Raw genomic sequence first — 24,484 nt, forward strand, 5'->3', positions numbered from 1 at the left:
AACGATTTAGCTCTTTATAAAACTCAGAAGTAGTTGCATAAGTGTACATAAGCTTTGGTCCGAGCCCCAGCATCACTGATGTCAACCAGCTTCATAAAAAGGTCACATGACTAAATACTCGAGGTTCCAGTTCTTGCGTAAGAATCGCAGCAGCAAGACCAAAGTTCATGAACACACCGTCAAACATCTGTTAAAACTACTAACCAATAACCTGGAACCTCTTGGTAATAACAAAGGTCAGTGCAAAAGACAAAAGCGATGTTTAGACACAGTATATGATGTAACAATATAAACATGTTTGACTATTAGGTCATTGTACAAGTTATGGCTCAAACTTCCATTTCTCAAGATCTTTTGCACCAAGCAATTTAAATAAATTGTCACTAAAATAATACGTGTGCATATGAATTTTTCTTTCCCTGCTCCGAGACAATATAGAGCAGTAATACAGGGTCTGTCCTTGTAATCTTAAGTCTAGCTTACTATGTACAATCATAAATAGGCGTCATTGGAAGCGTTTGTCTTCCCAAAAGCCTCGTCACTGGACGTGCGCTTAAATACAAGGACTTTATTTTAGAGCTTGAAGTCAGTTGCTGTTAATCTGTAACACTTCTGACCACCAGATGGAGCTGCTCTTTATAAATATTGGGATCAGCATGTTTACTGTAGCTCTGTGCTGGCAATATGTCATATTCATGAAATCCTGTTAAGTCTTACAGTCACAACATATTCATGTTTATATACATCCAACAGTACATTATTGCTGTGAAATCAAGTGTAAGACAAACAGATACTGAAACCAAGTCAATCTAAAACAAAAGAGCAGCAACATACCCACTGCGGCGGGGACCGGGGAGGGGAGGGGGGGGAAATAAAAGGAACTGAGCGGGCTTCATGTGAATGTAACTATGTTCCTTATTTACAGCAGAGACATTTTGTACCATGTCTTTCCTGTTGCTGGTGGTCACAACTTTAGCATGCAAACTGCATTGGTACAAACTGGTTTTATCAAGTATTTACCTTAAGATACAGTAAAGAAACTGTCGTATGAACAGTTACCCATTACAGCTTGATATACTGTTAAGTATCACAGTTTACCGTAAAAGCTGTATAACTGTACAGGCTCTGGGTGCTTCAGCAAAGATGCCCTTAGTCTGCCTCCTCAGAAGCCCTGGTGCTAGTCGCCTCAGTGCACTGCGACCAGGTTAAGACACGTCTGTTGGAACTAAATTAAAACGAACTAGCGATGACTAACGGTGGACCGAGAGCAGGTCAGTAAATACGCTCACTTTTTGTGCAGCAAACATGTAGCAGAGAGCAGTTTTAAATACAAGCTTGATACATAGAAAAGGTAACTGCCCTTTCCAAAAAAAAAAAAAGGTGCAAGCATCACATGCATCTGTACATCAATGAAAGAGCACACGTCCACACACACACACACACAGCACACACGGCCTTTCACCTCTTAAATGGCTTTGAAAACTAGTCAAGCCTTAACAGTTTGATTCATATTGGCATTCTCAGTGACACTTGGAAAAATAAGTGGAAACTTTAGAAGGTCACCGATTTGGGCAGTTGCTGACCCCCTGGAGGCATCCTGCAAAAGTCTGGGCTGCATTGGACCAAGGGCACTCCTACTGCTGACTGTCCTGAGGGCCTGGAGTGGCCTGGGGGAGAACCGGTGTACAACAGTGGGGCTGGGAAAGCAGAATGGTCCCTGGGGCCCCGAGAGAAAGGCTTAGAGTAACCGGGTGAGGTGTCTCTGTGTGTGTCTGAACAGCTGGCAGCACTACGCTGGAAGGGCGTGAGTCTGTCAGCAAAATTCGCTGGAGGAGGGGGGATGATTGAGTCCTGCACCCAGCTGTCCTCTCCTTCATATTCTGGCTCCTGAGGCAAACTGGAGAGACCGCACAGCGAGGGAGGGATAGGAGAGGGCGAAGGAGGGATGAACACAGGAGGTGGAGGCAGAGGGTAGAGAGCAGGGTCATAATCTCGGCCAGTGGTGTGTCGGCCATTGCTGGGCATGATTGGAATCTCCTCAGGCGTGGAGCCAAGCAGCCTCTCCAGGAAGCGGTCTTCTTCATCAGCCTCAGAAAGGTTGTCATACTGGGAGGTGTTGGAGGGTCGTCGGTCTCCAGTGGGCACCGGGACGCAGAGAGAGACTGGGAACTTGGTTGGCTTAGGGGGAAGGGGAAGTCTGGGAGAGGAGGAAGTGGTGAAGGCACGGTGAGAGGAAGGCTTTGAGGGAGGAGGTTCTTTCTGTGCAAGATGAAGCGACGTGGGTGGTTTTGGACATGGTTTTGGCGATAGCTTCATTTGAGTGACCAGTGGTGAGGCTGAGCGAGGAGAAGGAGAGCGCCGCTGGGTCTCTGAGCCCGTCCCAGTCCCTAGGCGGTGTGATTCACTCTCCAGACGCCTTTGGTCATTCTGCTCAGTGTAAAAGAAAGGTGGAGGTGGCAGATCTGGAAGGTCCATGAACTCCTCCACAGTCTGCACAGCAAGAGCTTCGAAGTAAGGGGGAGGCCAATCCACCGGCTCTTCCTGGGTCTCAGGGTGTCCAGGCTGGCCCTCCTGTTTTCCGACATCTTCGGTCCGGCTAACCTCTGGAAGCAATTTATTTACATCTCTGTCCGATCCGACCTCAGCACAGGGTTTGTGTGCTTTTGGAGGTAATGGAGGTGCTCTGCAAGGCCTCAAAGGAGAAGGTGTTCCTTGCGTGTGGACTACAACCGGGTCAGATGAAGGCAGAGGAGGAGTTCTCGAGTCCTGGGGCTCCGCAGAAGAAGGGGTCTGGTGTAGGGTGATGCTATCTGTTTGCTGGGCCTCTGTATTGGGTTGGCTGGGGGGCTGCATATTTACTTTGACCTCCAGAGGAGAGTCAGAATGCAGTGGCAGAACTGGTCTCTCTTGACCCAGAGGTTTCTTTGGCTGCTCTTCTGACTTGCCTAAAAAAAAGGAAAGAGATGTAATCGTGTTACTTTAGGTTGTAAATGTAGCAAATAAAAAATAGAGTAAAAGAAAACAACTGCACCTGGAGGCGGTTGGTCCAATTTCTTACTGCGGAGTTCAGACATAGCAGCTTGTAACTGTTCCACCACCACATCATCAGGCAAGAAGAAAGAAACAGCTACCTGCTCCTGAAGAAACTCCCTCAGGTCCTCTAATGGAAGCTTCTGCAAGCGCTCTACACACACACACACACACACACACACACACACACACACACACACACACACACACACACACACACACACACACACACACACACACACACACACACACACACACACACACACACACACACACACACACACACACACACACACACACACACACACACACACACACACACACACACACACACACACACACACACACACACACACACACACACACACACACACACACCACACACACACACACACACACACACACACACACACACACACACACACACACACACACACACACACACACACACACACACACACACACACACACGGTGATGCTAGTCTATGGAGGTTAAATGTCAAGTAAACTCTGTGATACGAACCATGAATAGAAATGATATTGTTAAAAGACTTCAGCACAGGCCTAACTTTAAAAGACACAAAGTAAATAAGTGCCTCGTCAAAAGAATACAACCGCGCTGAGGCGATGCTCGTGCAGGCGTCCAATGAAAAGTCAGCTTTTGATTCTTCTCCACAGCAACTGCCCACTTGCATTATGTAAGCAAGTTAGGAGGCAGCCAAGCGAGAGGCAGCATGCAAAGCAACGCTCACTGGTATAGCAACATGGGCATGAGACTGGTTTGACTTGTTCAGCACTGCACTCCCGGCACGTGAGATAACATAATCATACTCATACTCGTACTCACTCTTGTGTAACTTGAGGGTTGTATAAGCCATGGCAGTTAGCGTCTTCTCTCCCTCCATCATGTAGATGTCCCATAAACGCAGGGTAAGGGTGAACGGGGTCTGTTATTAATGAAATTCAATGCAGAATGTGTTTGGCACTAGATACTGTATGTACAGGGAAGAAGATGAATGCAGTTCAATACTCACTCTATCAATGAAGCACTGCAAAAACCATTTGGTGGTGTAAATTCCTGTTGACATCTGCTCTTTGTCCTGTGGGGCAGGAAGTAACGAGGGATAGTCTATATAGTCACTCCACATAATCGGTTATGAATCTTACTTTCCAGTTCTGACTCTTGGACTTGCAGTAACATTCTGAACACGTGGCCTTTTGCAACAGAAATGACAAATTATGAGAAATGACCCAAATAATCTGACTGCAGCCCACGACCTCCGCCCCACGTCTCTTGCATGGACAGAAAGCATCGTACAGATGTACTTTAACTTACCAGGTGTTTCTTCAGCTTTGGCAGCATCTTGGAGAGGATCAGCTCATAGTGGGCCTGGAAACGATGCAGTTTGGGAAATCCTGGGATGAAGAACCCTAGCACAGCAATACAAAATAAAAATGAGCCAAAGTATTTCCACTCTTACATGACTTGATCAAGGTCACTGAGAACAATTTGGTGAATTTGCTGTGGTTCTATGAAATAATTCTGGACACCTGTGTTTCTATGGAGTCAACATTGTCGCAATATCATACGAAAATGTGTATTGAAAGTTGTCAAACTGTATGTAAAGAAATATCCAATTGAAAAGGCTCATATGAGGTAGAATTAAACATATTACAGTTTCATAACTCGCACACACGTGTCCTTTTCAGAGAAGAGTTATTATATTTGATAGGTCTAATATTATGAGCTGTGCTTTGTTTTATGTCCGTCTTCATTTCTTCCTCCGTCTCTCACCATGCATGGCATGCTTGATGTTGGTGAGGAGCTGGGACAGAGCCCAGAAGGCCTCTTCCTCATTCAGGTACATGAGCAAAATGGCAGCGATCTGACTCATCCCCTGGCAGTAGCTCACCTCCTGAGGGACACGGGAGCAGAGACAGGTTCGATTTAACAGGATGGCCAAATGAGGAATTATTCATAATTTAATAGAGCATGCACACACACACACACACACACACACACACACAGACAGACAGACAGAGGCCGAGATATGAGTGCACCTGAATGTCTGATGTGGTCTGAAGCCAGACTCTGGATGTGTGTGGATACACTGCACACAAGGACCTACTGTACATGCAGCTACAGTATTATAAACACTTTTACCAGAGGTTGTTCAAATATTTACTGAAGCCCAAAATACATTCTCAGTAATGTCATGTCTTCAACTTGAATTAGCGCCAATTTGACTCCACAATGATTCAATGATTTACGCTAAACACATCGCCCTTGGCAAGCACAGATACACAAAACTAGACACACACTTGGTATTTGTCCATATTAAGGCCGATTTATTGTGCAGCCAGAAATGGACATTCCAAAGCGTCCTTTCAAGGAAACACAGAACACATATTCACGATTACACTGAGGTTAAACTACACATTCTCAGCATTCTTCTCCATCCTCTCATAGGCAAAAGGACAAACACATACACCCCCCCCCCACCCCCCTTCTCTGTCTCTCTTCTACTGACCCAGTTTCTTCTGAGCAGTGTGTGAAGGGGGGGAAAGGAAAAAGGGAACAGCACATGCCCGTTTCCTCTGGCTACAACACCTCTGCGGCACAGGAACCGACGACAGAGCCCAATCAGAAAAAAAAGACTTGGACTTTGTTCATGTGTGGGGAGATGTAATGTACTGTACTGTAATACTTCTATCCCTACCAGACGACAGCAATCTGTGCTTATACGAGAATTATCATATACCGATTAATCCAGATGCATTTGTTATGACACATGCATTTGCTTTATTTTAGTAAACATGTGTTGACGCAGAGAATTCCCACTTAGTTGTAAATTCTGGAGACACAAACTCTTGTGGTGGAGAAAGTACAGAAGGACTTTAAAGCAGATGCAAGTAATCATCAGTATGTCTAACCTCAGCATCTACAACTGCATTTTACAGCAAAGACAAAAAATAATTGTAAATAAAAAGGATGAAACTGCCTGGTTTTGGCTATTATGACAAATCAGTACTTGAGGCGGAACAAAATGTTACGTCTGTAATGTTCGACAGTGTTAAATGACGTCAAAGGAGAACCTGACCCAACAACGAGCGTGTAGGTGGGTTCACTAGTGGTCTGACTGTTACACTGGGTTGCTTTACATTCAGGCAGCACCACACTCATAAATAAAAGATCTCACCAAAGGCTCGAAAACAAGAATGGGGACAGACGGGTTTAGAGTGCTCGGGCTTTCCTTTGCTGTATGGGAAGTAACGCACTTTGTGAACTGTTGCACCGCCGACGTGCTGCTTTACTTTGCAGCCGGTGTACGCAATACTCTTCTATGTTATGTAACACACAGCCAGGCATACAACTGCACTTCTGCACACACAAACACACTTACCGTGTTGTAGACAGAGTACGCGGCTAGTACGTGAAACAGCGCCTGCTGCCTAGAGAGGGAACAGAGAAACAACCTGTTAAAATGAGGAAGTGGTTTCTTAGCAACAATCGAGTCCGAGTGCAGTGGAGTTTGTTCCATGAAAATTCCCAGAGGCCACATGAATAATGATTTCTCAACCACCTCATCCCCAAATTAACTCCATCAATCAGCTGCAAATATTTCTGGTAGCGTTTGTATAAATGTGTGTGCACATAGTCTGTCTCTCTACCCAGTGGTCCTGTTTTTATGTTCATTGTTGTGTTTAAGTAAAATTGATTGTCTTGCTCAAAACAGATTCATGAAAGGCAGCAATCCAGTGGTAATAAAAAAAGGTGAAATTTACATTGAATCAACGGACTGACACATCTGCGTTTCAGCATAAAGACTCAATGACGCTGCCTTTGTTTTTCTCCTGAATCTGCACCGTGGAAAACAAACTGCAGTTTTAGTGTAATTAACAGCTGTGTGTGTGTGTTTGTGTGTGGTGGGGTATTCAGTTTAGAAGTGGCATTAACAAAATAATGTTGATGTGAGAGGGTGTCTCCCCTCCAAGCCTCCATCATAAATACATGTCTTAAAAAACGGAGACAGGAAAAGCAGCTAGAAATAGCCGTCAGTGTCTCGGTGTGAGTGAGACAGCTGTTGACCTGCAGGGAAGGAGTGAGCAGCCAAGCAGGATGGAGCGTTGTTTTGGTCTGTTTGGACCCGTGGCTTTGAATTGAAGGGGAAGTACGTTACAAAGAGCGCTCTTTGTAGCTTTCAGAACACAGTTGTGGGAGACAACTATGATCTGAGGCTCATTTAATGTATACATTTAATATATTATTATAATATTATTTAATATATTAGCATTATATCGATGTGGCAATGGTGTTATATACTGTACATGTACACTTGATGTCGGTGCACATTTCTGTTGAAATGCCATTTCCTGTGGGGCTTCATGCACTGACAGGAAGGCTAATAAAACACAGGAGGAACCCACCGCTTTGTGCGTGTGTGTGTGTGTATGTGTGTGTGTGTGTGCACGTGTGTCGGGGGCTTCCACCGAATTCAAGCCAGAGGTCACACTCTGTGTAAACTTAAGGGAAAACTTGAACATGGTGAGGAAGAAAATATAAACAAGAACTTTGGAGACACTCATATGTCACAAAAGGGGTTAAAGATAATTGTTATGAAAACTACCTAAACTGTGTCAATGATTTTACAGGCTAAAGGTCATAGAAGTAGTTGTACATGATCTGCAGTCACGTTGGTAGTGTGTTTGGCAAGATGATCTGAAATACAAGCCGTGCAATGCAGCTTTCTGTGAAGTGAAGCTGAGAACTCACTTGACTCCAAAGCGGTCCATAAACATGATGTGGTTCCTGAAGGTTCTGTTGACGTCCAAGTCTATCTGTTTGATCTCTTCGGAGAAATAACGAGCCTGCAGCTTCATTCTCTGGAGGATAGAAACAAAATAGGTTATAAAAGCAATCAGAATTTCACAGTGTCCATATCTTAGAAGGATATTCATCCCTTTTAAGATTCATACCTCATATTTTCCGACGTTATCTTGTTTGACTTTCTCTATGTCCAAAAGCAAGGCCCAGGCCTGTCCTCTCAGCTGCAGAGGGATGCCTTTATACACACGCTTCACCAACTGAAACACACATGACACATGGGAGTCTCTAAACATAAAGAAACCACAACGCTCTCCGGAACGACAAGGACTCATCACGGGCCCTTATGTGCTTGCTTTAACTGTCTAGACCGGAGAGGAGGGGCTTAAGGGAGTACACTGTGGTTAAAACGGAAATGGAAAACAGATTATTAACAGAAGCAGAAATAATACATCAAATAGTTATGGATATGCCAACGTTCCGTTTTAATTTAGCCCTCTCTTGCATTTTCTCCACCAGTGTGGAGTTACACACCTTTTCACTGTTCTTGTACTTGTCCCACTTCTTCACCATCTTCAGCCATTTCTCCACGCGCTCTATCTCCTGATGCTTTTGCTGGGGAGAGGAAAGACGAACACACATGTGGTCCATATGTGAAAAGGCATACATATAATCACATGCTAGGTCAACCTTGCTACGCAGGTTAAGAATGGATACCTTCTCTTCAAGCGCACTGGGTGTCGGCAGCTCTTCCTCACTGGAGAGAAAAAGCAGAGATACACAGCATGTATTAGAAGTCTGGACATCGAGAGGGTAATTGGAGTTTGGCACTAATATAATGCATCAGCATAATGTGAGAAAGATAAAGCAGGAAGAGGGACATACATCTATATACAAACAAAGGTGTTCTCCTAGAATTGAAATGACTACAAGGAAGCGGTCAGAGCATTAAGTCGGGTAACTTACTGCAGGAAGCCGAAGCGGTCAGTGACCTTATAGATGCTGTAGTCAGCATCCTCCCATGGGTCAATGTTGATACCCTCCGGTCTGCCCTGAAACAACCACATACCATAACTCCTAATATGCAAAATAAACAGTTTAGAGGTGACTTACGATGGTGCTTATGTGCACAGCAACCGTGATAACATAATTTTTGTTATCAAAACTACAGTAAACACGGTCTTCTCTTTTACGGGTAGTTCCCTTTTCCTTAACGTTTCAAAGTGGTTTGTAAACTACACACACACCAAAGTTGCTGTCATTAATTGAGCATTCCTAGTATGAATTAATCATTTACACTCCCTGTTGGTCATGAATCTTCTCTGGGTTCACACATCGCAGAGCTTCACTCAGACCATCAACTCCCCTGTGTTGGTGTTACGTAGATGCACCGTTACTGCCCTTCTTGGAGGAAATATTATGTTCCAAAGAATCCCGAGTTTACTTTTTAGATTGGATCAACTATATGAAGACTTTCATATATATAGTTGATCCAATCCGTGTTACACCATCTGCGCCTGATCTTTTGCAGTGGTTGAAATTGGTCCCAAAGAAACTGCAGGAAAATGCTCAGCTGTGGCGCCAACTGGGCCATGACAGGTTGTTGATTTTGTGCATATATATTCTGATTATTATAAATATATGAGAATAGTCATCATTAGGTGATGGTAACCCTTCGCACAGACTTACCTTGTCATATTTAGAGATGATGTCAGTGCGTTCCTCTGCTATCAATGTGTCTATGTCCTTCTTCATGTCAAAATCTAGAAGCAGGCAAACACAAAAGGCATTCATGATGATCAGAATTGGCATAAACCATTTCAATATGACAGAGTATAAGTGTTTATAAGACACTGCAGTTGGTTGATTTATTAGTTGTTTGTGTGGAATATGGTGACATGATCACATTACTGATAACAGGAGCAAAACCCTTTTTAGGCATAGATTATGAATGGACATTTTCTGACTGAACGTATTGTTTTAAGCTAGCTGAGTGTATAAAGATGAGAAGAACAAATTATCTGTTCAAGCTGAGGTCAGAGTGCAGATCAACTACAGATCAGTGTTAAGCTGGAAGGATTTCAGTGTTACTAAAGAACACTCGGCGTTGTTAAATGAGTTCTGACCTACAGATGTGAATACTTAATGCTAGTGGTGGGTACACCGCCATCATTTGAGGCGGTGTCATCTTATCCCCTGTGATGAAAAAGACCACACGATGCTCTCCTTTCCATACCTCATCATGACGTCAGCTCATCATTACGTACTTTCTTACTCACTTATCCATCACCAAACCCCAAAAAGAACAGAAACACTTCTGACAAATCATACACATTATTGAGAGACACATTGTACTTAGCATGCTGGCAAGCAGTCAGCAACTTCCCGTTAGTGTGGCCAGAGCTTCGGCTCACAAAGTGCTAGACCTCAGCTTGAGGTCACTGATTCTCAGTCTGAAGTTATAATTAGTGATAAACACTAAACATTTTGTATTTATGCTCTTTAAAAGCTCACTTGATTAGCAAGCAGTGGTATTCAAAAAGAAGAATGATTACAATTCATATCAAAATTGTTGAAAAAAATTCTTAAAGAAAAAAAAAAAACATTTAAAAACGTGAAAACTTGGATCCTCATGTTTGACCTGATTTTGTTGCGGATGTATGATGTGATTGTCATTGGCTGCTGAGGGCTTTTTCCTCATCTTTAAAAAAGTTCAACATTTTAATTGTAAAATGTAGCATTCCTCCAGCTCAGGTAAGACTGATGAACAGACGGATTTAGATTAACTCTCATTTTTCCCCTCCTTGATCATGAAATGCAAAAATGCTGTGGAAAACAACTAATTGGCGTGTTTCTGGACACAGACAGGTTTAATACTTTGTTATTAATAATCACTTTTAACCTCAAACCAATGGAAAAAGTACGTAAAGAGATAAAGAACGCATGTTTATATTGATGTGTGTTATTTCAAAGCTATTTGAGCGTTAAACACAAGAAGACATAGTGGGTCATTTAAGGCATGTATAAAGTGTGACACAGAGTGACAGTCATGGCCATGGGACTTTATTTCTATAACGCGCGTGCGTGCGTGCGTGCGTGCGTGCGTGCGTGAGTGAGTGAGTGAGTGAGTGAGAACATCTGTACTGTTACTAACTCATAATACAATACAGAGGTGACAGACTGACCTGAGCCCATGAGGAAAGCAACAGAGAAGTGGACAACTGAGGCCAGAGTCCTTGATGAGACCAAAAACTCTGGTGGTCCTGGAGCCCCCCCTTCTCGCAGTACAACCCCTCCCTGACCCGAGTCTGGTTCTCTAAGCCTGCCTCAAGCCTTCTGGGGGTGATGAGCTCTGGCAGCGGCCTCGGCTGTTTCGCAGTTGTCAGGGTTGAATAATCCCCCAAGAAAGAACAGCCTCACTTCTCATTTGCCAGACCAGCATCTCAAAGTGATGTTTGGATATGACGAATATGCCAGTAGAAAGAAAGGGATACAAAACCCACTGTACTGTAGCAGCTGGTTAAGCAACAGGATAGAAAACAAAGCCTTTGTCATCATGCCAAAACCTTAAATGCTGGACAGATGACCAAGAGAAGACCATTTTAAATACAAGTAAACACTTTAAATTGTCAGATGATGTACAACATATGAAATAATATATAATTAACTAAATGAATTGCCAGTTGTGACACTCCAAAATCACAGGCCACAGGCTATAAGGGAAACTCTACAGAAGAGGCCAATGCAACAAATGGCCCGACTGAGGAATACTTTCACTGACGTTCGACAACATGTGTAACCGGCTGAGGCCTCAGGCGGTATGCACGTCTGAAATGCCTTGCAGCAACAGGTGTGTGGCCCCTGCCACCTCACAGAGAGACCCTTATGCCTTGTGCTGAAGACGACACATTTCATGCGAAATGTTAAATAAAAATGTTTAAAATCATTTATGTTTTGGTTCAGATTTGATAGCTCTCTAAAACTATCTTTACCTAAACTGCAGGTGGGACGTTCCGGTTATACAAAGGTGTGAAGAAGAAAAGGGATAAGCAGAGTGTACAGGTCAGGGAGTGAGAAGGTAAAACCAAAGCTTTATTTTATGCTTTTCATCAGGTACCAAGTCCTTCTGCCATATACATCTGACCCCCAAAGGACCAGCATCCAGTCTTCTCCATCAAAACAACAGCCGAGTCTCTTGTCCAACAGGTGGCTAGTGAAACCAGACCACTGAACGAATGGCCTCTGCTGTTCGATGCTTTCCTTTTTACAATTTACCCTTTTTCTTATTCATCTCAGGTCAAACCTATTTCAGGTTGTTCTAGGTGTCAGCATATTTTACTCAACAGCGTAAAATCAACATACTTACTTACTGTTTACACTGACACTTTTTCACTGACTACTGGCTATGTTGGCCCTATGTTTGTGTGATGTTTGGAGCTACTTGGATCCTGAATTTCCCTTAGGGGATCAATAAAGTACTTATCTATCTATCTAAAAAGAAGGTAAATATCAAGGGTTAAAAGTATTAAGTATCAAAGTGATGTCTCAATAACATAATCTTTGCACATCACAATGAATGTGAAACGTTGTGTTGAACTCCTGTTTGTGTCATCTAGTTATTTGAATATATATGGGTCATAAATACTTAGAAAGGCCAAACCAATAATTAGGGCTGTGGTTCTGCAGCTGGATACCATTATCATAAAATAACATTGTATTTTCTTTCCCTAGCTATAATTGTCATTTCACAGATGAATAATGTTAAAAGGCCAAGAGTTGGGAGACTCTTGGTAGTCTAACATGACTAACTTGAAGGCTCTAGAGGGGCCTTGAAGTTCGTCATGTGATTCTGAAAAATGTTTTTCATTGAAGCTGCACGTTGGGTATTGTGAACCTCTTTGCTTCATCTTTAGGTTCCAGCTGCTTATTTCCTGTGTTGAGCCTCCAGACTGCTGATAGTATTGTGTTGGGGTCAGGAAGAAAAGGAAACCAGTGACCGCCACTCCTTTAACAACAGGTTCAAGAACTGCGACAGCCAAATGGGTCTTACTCTTTTACTGGGTCTTACTTTGAAAAGACAAAGCTTCAAATTATCCAGACTTGGTCCTTGAAGACGTGAGTAATGCCCAAAGGTGGTCAGTTCACATTAACACTACTGGTATTTTTGCTTGTGAGTCACCAACTGAGGCCCTCCTAAATGGGTGAGCCATCAAGGAAATTTACTTTGAACAGCTAGAGAAAAGTGGCTAGTTGTGGCGGGGATCAGGGGGTCAAACTGATGGAAGCTGGAGAAGAAAGGGAGTAAGCAGCAGAGAAGGTTACTGAGTGGGAGAGAGATCTAACAAATACAGTTAAACGTCACACCTCGGGACAGAGAGTACTGGAGTGAGAACAAATACAGCAAGAAAAATATTAATTTTAGATGTAAATTAAACACAGGCATTCACAGCTTCGATATTAAAATATTGCAATCCTTTCACATCTTTCAAAATGGAGGCATTGTGAGGCAAAGGGGGTGAGGAAATGATACGAGAGCCAGTTTAGACAGTGAGCGGACCGTGGGACAGAGTTGCAGATGGCTAATGCACAATTTATCTGCAGTAAAAAACCACTATGGCTAAATTTTGATAACCCGCTTGCTCACAGGATACAAGACTTTGAGCCTGAGGCCCTGTGACATCGTTTCCTGTTATGACATAGCGCTCTAAATCTAGCTTGCGTATATAAGTTCTCAGCACACTGTTGTAACCATAAACAGCTTGCACAGCACTCGCATCCATCCATGGTGTTAGGCAGAGATGCAGAAGTCAAAGCCTCCATTACTGATTCATCGCCAAAAGGTCCTACCTCTAAACGTATTGTATCTTCACGCCGTGTTCAGCCCTGCTATGACCCACATGGCCTTAAGTGTCACGGAGAAAGGCATACATACTTACGATTTTCAGAATAATTTGACCAAGTAATTTTATTACAAATACTTTTAAGGAGTAACTCTGTTTGCTGGTGTAAAGCTAGTAAGCTAGATAATGGTGGCAAAAATTAAACAAAGTAAGATAAAGTGAGACTTATTAGCAGAACGGATGACGTTTAATTCAAATTAGTATGTTTCACTGAAATATATATATGTATATATATATATATATATATACACACATATATATATATATATATATATATATATATATATATATATATATATATATATATATATATTCACTTACTCTCTACCCAATTTCACTGTGATAATAAAGCACATGTCCTCTTTTACATAAACTTCTGCATTTACTTTCTCCATAATCATCTTTCTTTTGGGACATGATCAATCTTGATCTGAGCAGCAGTCAGAGAGTTAAGGCAGAGGATTATACAAGAGCAAAATCCGAATGACAGCCTGAGATTAGGAAGAGTCTGGCAGTAGTCAACTATGGAAACTCTGAGTACAGTGAGCTATAGTGGACTGATAGTGAGGGGGGTGTATTTGTGTCTGTATCAGTGGACAGACATCTTGAGCTGAAACCACTAAGTGAAACCAAATCAGGGTGTGTAAAGTCTAACAAAAATAAGTTCTGGCCTTTATCCTACTTACAGGTAGGCATTAAAAACCCCAAGGAACTGATTTATCTAGGTCATTTTAAGATTTGATCAAATTCTTCAGAGAGCATCTTTGTGGCACTCCAACCAGCTTCCCAAACTGCTGATGGCGTGACGAAGGAGAAGACGACAGATGTTTGGTTCATTTGACCACTGAATGATTAGTCAATGCTGCGTGGTCAGCCAAAGGACGCTCCGAGATCAGACCAGCTCAGAACCATGCACTCATTCAACCTGGTTAACCTCACAGAGCATAAGCTACTCCCGCACCGTGCCTCTCCAATCATGCATCTGTGTTGTTTATCACTATGTATTACTGTCCTGCACATGCTGAGATTAACTGAAATTACCAGCCATCAAAATACCATCTCATTTTGATCATTCATAAATAAGTGTCCTTAAAGCTTTTGTCTTTGTATTCAAAATGTCTTTAAATCTAAAATTAAGGACACAGCATTCTACATCAAGGGGTTTCTTGTTGTCTCAGCCAAACCTTATCACATGCGTAATTCAGTCCTTTTCTGTCTGTCGCCAGTATACCTAAATCCCATGACATCTATGTTTCCAAATGTGTTCGGACATTGTTATGGTGTCTAGACAAGACCATCTTAAGATATCATAAAACACATTAAATGCAGTGCTTTTGCAACTGTGTTGGTAGTTAATTATTTCAGTAATTACGGCTAACACAATTCACGGCAATGAACTTCAAAGGATGTATCGTAATGCACTGCGTTATAATCCCAGTCATTACATTAGCTTAATGCTGTAGGCTTGTGGTGATTGGGGAGAACAAGTATATCATTCTAATTCAGAAAAAGGAAGGACGCTTACAAGCGACCACATGGCTCTAATCTCCACATGAAGAAGTCTGAAGTCCCAGATGGCTTCAGAGCTCCAGTTTTAAATGGGACAGAGAGACGAGGGTTGATCAAAGAGTTTTTGTTTTTTTCATTTTCAGCAGGGGCATGGTATATGATATGGTGTATCATATATAATATATCAGAAATGTTACAGATTTCTTTGTCCTTTTTGCTGATAAAGTAGCTCCTGCCCTGGTTCACATATTCCATCAGAATGTAGTCATGTCCACCCTCAACAGATCTTTGTGTTCATTTCCTCTTAACACATAACTGATTTGGAAGTTAAAAACAAATTAATGTTACAAGAAGGGAACCCCTCTTGACTAAGAGTATAACTAAGTCACCCCACAGGAAATCTATTCAGACTGGTAGGAGATGTTCAACAGCTCGCTCTTTCTTTAACAAAGGAGGTATGGAGTCCAGATGGAACTTCAGAGATACAGTTAACTGACAAAGCTTGAGTAACAAAGCACAATTGTGAATAACTTCAAAAACGCATACCAGATTTTATCTTGTTGGCCATCTTCAAGCACGTTGCCCATAATGATCAATCATTGCACATACAGTGAATGACATATGTATGTAAAAATAACCCAGACACTTTAATTCCATCAGCCTCCAGACAGTAGAAGGATGGCAATGTTGAAGGCCCATGATACCAAACATGTGTTTTGCAAGTGTGATGGTACATGGACAATGGACAATTGTTTCCCCATAACCCTGTGGTTCCTCTCAGGAATTGTACATAATGGCTATCGACTCACAGCAAAGCGTGGCAAACAGTGTGCTAACCTAATATACTGACTGGATTGAAGCGACCTCTGAAACCATATCAACTAGAAAAACAACTTAGGAACAGGGAGAAGAAAGATACCAAATTAGGCCAGAGGGAAAACAGCTGGGAAGCCTTGATGGCCGGCCACTAAGTCTCCTTAAGAAGAGATTCCTTGTCTTTCTTGCTGTCCGAGTCTCTTCTTCTTCCGTCTCCCTCCGATTCTGTTGTATGCTGTACGATCTGTGTTTATGCATAGAAAATAGCAGAAACACAGAGACTGTGTGACCCATGGGTGAAACATCCAGCGCACAGGGACCAGAGAAAAAGCACATGGCTGAGAATAGCTTTTTGTCCCCAAGGGGCTTTTCTGTCCTGCTCCACTCTGTATTACCACTGTCGCTTTGCCTTATCATTTTATCCAAAGCTGAGCACATACAACACAGATTCACCAACAACCCTCACCATCCCAAACTACCCAACCTTTTCCCCCCATCTTAACAAAAGGAAATAACAAGTCTAAATCTGAGGAAGGAGAGCTCTGTATCACCTCACCCGTCATCTGACCTGGCCTGAGAACTGTCTCTGGTCCTTACTGCTGTCTCGGGGCGTCTAAATATAACAATGACCACACAAAGTTTGAGATGCTGGAGTCTCAGGCCAGCCAGAAAGGCCTTGTTTCCCAGAGTGGTAGCACATTTCCAAGGACAGGAATATCAAGGGAACAGTATAAACACAAAACCGCATGACCCTGCTGAGAAAGGCACATTCTTATTAATGGATCATCTTCCTTGCAAAGGATTCATGAGTCACAATGGTACCATTTGACGAAAATCTCATATCTCAATGGCAGTTTTCAAAAATATCCTTATAAACTTTTAAAAAACCCTTCTGTGATGCAAACCTCCTTCACTGCACCGAGATGCAAATGTCACGGTCAACAAGCTCAAGACAACGTTCCGCATCACAGCAATGCCAAACTGATTCAATAATTCAAAAAAGGTCAACACCTGCTGCTCTCTAGCCAAAAGCTCAGCAGAAATTATGCTAGGTTCACTCATGCACATACAACGGGTTATGTGGTCGTCATAGTTTTCATGTTCAAATGATGTTTACAAGCACAGAAACAGAGGATTTTGGTACATGTAAAGGGAACAGCCTGACACTGGAGGGGAATTGTATTGATTCAACAATAGAGGGAGGTTAAATATTTAGAGAAAAAACACCTCAAGTGGCATCTGCGACTGTGGCCTTCAATCAGAGGTAAATGTCCTTGGGCAAGACATGGGCTAGCGGATGAACTGCCGATCCTTGGGCAAGACACTTAACCCCAAAATTACTCCCGTAGCTGTGCCTACTGTGTGTGAATGTTAGTTAGTCCTGATGGAAAAGTGGAACCTTGCATCGTAGCTCCTCCCGTCAGTGTATGAATGGGTGTGAATGATGTCATCTAGTGTTAAAGCACTTTGAGCGGTCGGAAGACAAGAAAAGCGCTTTACAAGTACAGGTTCATTTACCATCTAACAGAGACACAAAGCAGATACAATAATAGAGGGGAAATTCCAAATCAGCCTAATTTAGCCTTTATAGAAATGCCAAAAGACAAATCACTATATGACCAACTATCGCATAGTGACCAACTTCAGTCTCAACAGAAGTGTGACCTACATTTTGACTAATTACAGTGTGTTGGGAAAAGATTTTGCTAATTTATAGACAATTTTCATCTTGTGCAAATGTTGCACCGGCTCCTGGCAGAGGCTCACTCTACAGCCCAAATCAAATGAACCATCACATGGTGGTGCAGTGTGATTAACTCATGTAGCAAGTAGGGCTGCACACATGCAGGTTTGTTGAACTGCAACCGAAAATAGCACGTAGGTGTGAATGTGACAACATGTCCGTGTGTACCCCTGACTATCACCCAGTGTGTGCGCTGCGATATGCTCCAGGACCTTGTGACCCTGACCAAAAGAAGAAGAGATATGGAAATGCCATGATTCCAAGACATCGGGAAAGATAACACTGAACCTCTGAAAGGACATTTCATGAGTCACACGGCAGGGCTAAAGCCTCTCGGTCTTGTTAATGGTTGACAAAAGGCTTCGGTATCGGGTGCTTTTTGTGACACCCAGCATTAGGCATTTGACATTTGTCATAAAGCCCCTATTCAAGCAGACAAAAAGGCTATTGATCCCTCTCCGCTGAAATAATATTATCACAATAGAGTACAATGAAGGCTGCTTATTAAAGAGTTACGATACACCATACAGGAAATGTAAATTTGGTCTGATAATGGTAAAACTATTGAATCGTGTTGAATTGATGATTTTCCTCAGTAGTTTTGGTCACCAAAGCTTAACATATCATTTGCCATTCTGCTGCAATACTTTCATCCAGGAATTACATATATGTCAATGCTTTTGATGCTTCATGCAGTGATTTACAGTATAAAAATGAAAAAAAAACGAATTCACCAACTCAGCTTAGGACAAAGAAAGGCTCCTGCTGCTGACTGAGGCCCATTCACAGGCATACAAACAAAATAGGGGCTCACATGCTCTGCTTCACATGGCTCACATCCTGTTGGCATCAGAGAGGGCAGTCAGATCATTGCCCTCAAAAGCTTTCTACAAATAAAAAAAAGTTTAAATCGCACCCATTTTTTTTCAAAGTCAAACTGTCCAGCTCGAAGTAGCTGTTCAAAAATCAAACTCCTCCTGCAAACCAAAACTTTTAAAAGGCTTTTCTTTGATTTGGCGATGAAGAAATATATTTCAAGAAGAATGTTACGATAAGTACGCTGATCCAATAAACATTTTAGGAGAACAAATCTTGTATATCAAACCACCATTTAATGGGCATCCACATTAAAGCTGACATTTGGTCGACTCATTGGGACTTGATCTCTCAGATGAGAAATAAAACCATTTGACACCAGCAAGAACATGAAGCAAAGAGAGCTACACGATGGAGGAGGAAAGACATGCTGAGGGACGGGTCGATGATGGCCGTCTCACATGATACGCATCACGAAAAAGTACACCGACCGTGCTGTCTCCTTTCCGGTGTGGGGCTTCCTCCTCAAAACCACAAGCAGTGTGTCACATACTGAAGGCTGAACATAGCAACAATGAAAACATAAATATGTAAAAACACTCCATGCTATATGTGTGTGGGCGTGTGCGTGTACAGCTATGAGAAAAAATTACTCATCGTTATAAAAAAGAAAGAAAGACTGGACTGATTGTACCGAGCTAATTTGATCCTGTGCAGATTGCAGACATGTATGCACACAAACAAATATGAATCTGTCTCCTTCACCTTACCTCCAAAACAATGATGATGCACACCAACTAATGACATTGCATATCTAAATGTGCGAGAGATAATGTGCACTTGCAACAGCAAAATGCACATCTGCTACATTACACTAAAAACAAAAACCCAAATGACAGCACAATGACCACCAGACATCTGGTAGAGGGTGAGAGCTAAATCCTGCTGGAGATCTTTCACTCAGTTTTGTCTGTAACCTCCCCCACTCCATGTATGAACCAGTGAGACGCACCGTTATTCTTTCAAAGGGGGACCACGCACGGCATGACACATACAGACCAGTATCTCACTGGTTGGACGCTGGAGCATCTGTGGTCTGTGCCGAGGGCTGTGTGTGTGTGTGTTTTGTGTGGTTGCTTGCTCCAATGACGGAAAAACAGGTTTCCTTTTATAAATTAAAACACATGTTATCTCGATCACAAGCACAGATCCTGTTTCAGACACTTGTCTCGTAGACCTGTGTGGCCGGCGTGCATTAGTTGAAATGCGGAACTTGAGGCTGTCAAGACTGAAACGAACACGAACACGAGCGCACACACACACACACACACACACACACACACACACACACACACACACACACACACACACACACACACACACACACACACACACACACACACACACACACACACACACACACACACACACACACACACACACACACACACACACACACACACACACACACACACACACACACACACACACACACACACACACACACACACACACACACACACACACACACACACACACACACACACACACACACACACACACACACACACGAGGGCAGAGAAGCGGATCCCATCATAGACACATCTCGCAACCCTAGCCGGAGTCGTGTAGCTATATGCCATTTACATTCCGGAGAGCCCGTGAAGAGTGATGCGAAATCAGAAATCCCCCTCGAGAAGCGCTCGGTCACCGTTCTCACCAGAGAAGGCGCCTCATGGGAAGTAACGTGTGTCGAGCTCGCCACGCAATCTACCCAGGACCAGGAAAAAAAAGAAAAAAACACACAATTTCTCTAAATCACGTGCACACGGGAAACCAATCTAACCGTATCACCCAGAGCTGTGCACGCGGGAGCAGCCGTTACAATCAGTAACGTTGGGTAGCGCTTCGGATAACGTTACTGGGTTGTTGTCGTGGCAAGTTGTAAAAACACACCACAAAAAAAGGACCAGATAAAGACACGGAGGCGACGTGTATTGTGTAGCCTAGTTACGAGTCAGACTGGTTACTGAATAGGGAGAGGACACGGTATTAGTGGAGACACTCACGCTCAGTAGTAGCAACCCGTCGTCGCTGCTCACCTTTCGGGGTGACTTCCCTTCTTGTGCTGCGCTGTACCTACAAGTAGAGACGATATCCACTATTCTCATTCTCCCCGCTCACGACGCTGCCCCCCGAAGACTGGTCCCCGACTGTCCGCTGGCTCCGCTGATATCGACGCTGGTCAAACGGACGCACCCCCTCGTCCAGGTCCACATGCCGCGAGCTGGCTGTAGCTGTCTGTCTGGCAGGCGGCCGCTCACCAGTGACAGTGGCGCACGCGCACGAGCAGCGGAGGAGGGTACGTGGGCGAGCCGCGAGTGTCTCGCTGAGGGAAAGTTTGAGCGTCGGGTTTCCGTGTTTGGTTGGTTCGTATGGTGCCGTGACTGACATAACAGAAGGTGAGCCATCATATAGTTTACTATATTCATACTTGAATTCAAACGATGAGGGAGTCCCACATCTTAGCTCTGGTGTTTAAAAGGCTCGCTGATTAATTCCTCCAACGAACGCGATGCAACACGATGTAACGTTAACGATAGCTTGTTTTAGCTCGTCACGTTCATTTTAGTATTAATTCTAAATAAATAGTGAGCGAGAATTAATAATCGGAACAAGCTATTGTCTTTGACAATAAATGGTCCCCTTGCGCCCTCTTTTGGATAAACACTAAACATGCAGGTCATACTGGGACGTTGCTTCATGCTTCATCTAGAAATATATGTTTAACTTGTAAAGTCTTCAAATAAAGCAAGTTGTTCTTAAATTTGATGTGGACATAAATCAAAGACTTATTTTTCCTTCTCGGATTGCTAATTTGAGTGGCGGTTGTAGCCAATTTAGGTGAGACTCTAGTCCTGTTTGTGACTGTGAACATATCCAGTGTTTCATTTAGGTTGCCTAATCATCCTTTTTGTGTAGCAAAAGTTCTCCTTATTAATATTAATCTTGTGACTCATATTTGTCTCTGAACCTGATCCCCAAGTTAGGAACCACTAACCACAAGATAAATAGTGACACACCATTATAATAGATACCGTGTTGAATTTATTTGCCTGATTTTGAGGTAATACTTATTTTCAATGGCTAAACAAATATCATAGCAAACTATTTTGTCATTTCTTCAATGCAATCTGAAAATGTGCCTTCAAGTAAAACAATATATGAATGCACTCCTAACCTCTTGGTATATTTAACAGTACATTGTTTCACCACACAAACGAGGCCTGTTTACATCGCCTCTCGAAGGTCAGTGCAGCAGTGGATGTCTTCTGCTTCACATTTGGTGGTCTGTGCTCAAGTGCTGTTGGGTTCAAGTCATGCAGTTGTTTGAGGGTCCAACACAAACCGCGAACAACACTTAAGAAGTGCAATTGCTGTACACAACAAACTACAGACTACAGTCCAATTGAATACAAACTATATGTAAAATGATACTAATAAGATGGCCACAGAGCCATCGTTACTGTTATTAGTAACACCTGTGCTTTCTATGACAAGTCAAAATACCCGCTGTGTAAAAGGCCAATTTCCAAACTCTCTTGACAGCCCTTTATCTAGGCAGCTATCTTTAAGCAATGGTGTAATAGATAACATTAACTATGGCACTATTCCATTCACCAAGACCACGGTATTGTGCATGCTAGTCAAGCAGCAACCTCTGGTGCCGAGAAATGGAGCCAATGCAGTGAAAAAAAACGGCAGTTATTTTATTAGCTTTACTATAAAGTGAGTCGATTGCCACAGACCGATTAGAAATGCCCAACTTTACAGCAGAAATGAACTAGTACAAACAACTATTTTGGTCTCTAGCCAATATACCTTACATGACAACTGTACAGAGGTTGAATTGTTAACTCAAAACGTTATATTGGATTGAGGCTTAGAGTAAGGCATAGCCTAATTAAGGGCATGGCTGCTTTGAGTGACAGGGGAGGGCCTTACCAGGTCACTCATTACTAGCTGTCTGCTCTGGTGCGTCACCCGGGCCCGCCTCAGCTCCACCTGACGATCCACCTTTGTCCATTTCTGGATTAGTTGGTAGTGAAGCCATGTCATCACTGCCATTAAGGTGATGACACATCAAAACGTCTGCTGTGAAAAGGTTTATAGTAAATGACGATGTGCAGCCATTAAGGTGTTTCCCATTATTTGGGCGCAGCAAAACAGAAGCCTCAAAAAGAGGCCTGTCAACCACACTCTGCAATCAAGTGGCGCTGGGCCACAGTTCTTGCAGACCATTACAGGAATCCTGGTTCCATTCGCAAAACCTCCAGTTTAGGATAAAAAAGAGAGATAGAAATGGAGAAATATTCAACAAAATCTAACATGTGAGCAGAGTATTTGGTGTGAGGTTATTGTGCAGGTGTTGCATGACAAATGATTGCTGATTTGAGTGGCGGTTGTAGCCAATTTAGGTGAGACTTAAGTCCTGTTTGTGACTGAACATATCCAGTGTATTATATAGGTTGCCTAATCATCCTTTTTTTGTAGCATTATTAATATTCATTTTGTGACTCATATTTGTCTCTGATCCTGATCCCCAAGTTAGGAACCACTAACAAACAGATCAATAGTGACACACCATTATAATGGATACCGTGTTGAACTTATTTGCCGATTTTGAGGTCCACTCCCTGTATTGGAGGAAGTGCCAAAGCTGTCACTATGGGGTTGACTGATATATAACTTTTGTAGGAAAACAACTTTATGACAGCATTGGATGGTTGTCTGATTTTTCTGGTATTACATTGCTGGATTAACCAAAAACACTATCTATTTGTATCCATACTGGTCACTCCTGTTGGACTTCATTTGATTGGTGTGGATATTCTTGGTATTGTGGTCATCATCTGTGTTACTCAACAGTCTGGGTACATCAGGGACGTGCGGTCAGGTGAGGCATGAAAAGTAAAAAACAAATAGTGATCAAATTAAAATAAACATTTCTCGACTGATCTCTGCTATAAATGTGACTCCTGTAAGATTCCGACAATTTCAAGCATTTTTATGAACAGAATTGCTCAATTTGCTCATCTCCTGTTCACACGGAGACCTATGAGGTGAGGCAGCGACCCCTCACAAACTGGGTTGAGCGCATGCCTTTTGCTTTCTCATTTTTTTGTCACCACTGTAATATTTGTAGAGACTTTTAATATACGGCCTGTCTTTCCATAGAATAAGTTGAGTATTTCACGTCTGTGTAGAACCTATTTATTTAGTCTCGCTGATCTGACATAAAACCGCAGAGGGAAGGCAAACAGTACCTCTGCCTCTATGAAGGGGGCGTGCAAGAGCCCGCGGGTTGATGCTTGTTCTGCCGTTGCTCACAGGGGTCACTCACAGGCGGACGAGAGGGCGTCGTATCTGGACCCTGGACCTATAACCATTCGATAATTGATAATGATTCAATGTTGACAGCGGTAATATTTTTAACCGGTGCAGCTTTTCCAGCCTTACAAGTAAAGGTACGACAAGGGGCGTCGTTAGGCCTATTTTAGGGGGGCTTTAGCCCTCTCCAAAATGTTCTTCAGCCCCCCCCAAATAATTTGGCATTATTGGCTTTAAAAGTTGTTGTCATTAAATTAAACTATTGTTTCTGACATGGACACGTTATTTATATCTCTAACATGCTACATATGTGCGTGCGTTTTGGTTTGTATGTTTTCTCCCCCCTCAAATTACAATCCAATAGCCCATCATCATGCTAAACGATATAATGCCCGGGCACTAGGACCTTGGGTGCTGGCTCTCTCACTCTGCCAAGTAACGTCTCTCGTCAAC

The 24,484-nt window shown here is 42.8% G+C and overlaps 2 protein-coding genes across 5 annotated transcripts in view; one reads left to right on the forward strand and one right to left on the reverse strand.

Moving 5' to 3' along the window:
- On the reverse strand, nucleotides 1-20,969 carry si:dkeyp-19e1.3 (USP6 N-terminal-like protein). Of its 2 annotated transcripts, none has more exons than XM_034534485.1 (14): nucleotides 20,743-20,969; nucleotides 9,545-9,618; nucleotides 8,822-8,907; nucleotides 8,573-8,612; nucleotides 8,390-8,470; nucleotides 8,008-8,115; nucleotides 7,805-7,914; nucleotides 6,435-6,483; nucleotides 4,826-4,946; nucleotides 4,367-4,461; nucleotides 4,065-4,130; nucleotides 3,878-3,977; nucleotides 3,032-3,184; nucleotides 1-2,945 (listed from the first exon to the last, which is right to left on the reverse strand). In XM_034534485.1, exons 2-14 carry the CDS (start codon nucleotides 9,608-9,610, stop codon nucleotides 1,552-1,554), a joined length of 2,469 nt encoding a protein of 822 aa, XP_034390376.1. In that variant the 5' UTR covers nucleotides 9,611-9,618; nucleotides 20,743-20,969; the 3' UTR covers nucleotides 1-1,551. The 2 variants fall into 2 exon arrangements, with proteins under 2 accessions (XP_034390376.1, XP_034390377.1); XM_034534486.1 differs by having other exon boundaries at nucleotides 20,710-20,968.
- Nucleotides 20,710-24,484, forward strand: part of cpt1ab (carnitine palmitoyltransferase 1Ab (liver)) — a 24,597-nt gene continuing 20,822 nt past the window's right edge. The window contains exon 1 of one of the 3 annotated variants that reach the window (XM_034534494.1): nucleotides 20,710-21,102. The gene's annotated coding sequence lies outside the window, so the exon portion shown is untranslated. The remainder of the gene's footprint in view (nucleotides 21,103-24,484) is intronic. The other 2 variants (XM_034534489.1, XM_034534487.1) reach the window with 2 other exon arrangements.

Source organism: Cyclopterus lumpus, chromosome 6 (genome assembly GCF_009769545.1).
Source record: "Cyclopterus lumpus isolate fCycLum1 chromosome 6, fCycLum1.pri, whole genome shotgun sequence".
Classification (NCBI taxonomy): Eukaryota; Metazoa; Chordata; class Actinopteri; order Perciformes; family Cyclopteridae; genus Cyclopterus; species Cyclopterus lumpus.

Excerpts from the sequence above, each read along its gene's own strand:
- si:dkeyp-19e1.3 (XM_034534485.1), bottom strand. The coding sequence starts at position 9,610 with ATGAAGAAGGACATAGACACATTGATAGCAGAGGAACGCACTGACATC. Across the intron at positions 6,484-7,804 it reads ATGGACCGCTTTGGAGTCAA|GCAGCAGGCGCTGTTTCACG; the intron begins GTGAGTTCTCAG and ends TTCCCTCTCTAG. Across the intron at positions 3,978-4,064 it reads TGCAGTGCTTCATTGATAGA|ACCCCGTTCACCCTTACCCT; the intron begins GTGAGTATTGAA and ends CATTAATAACAG.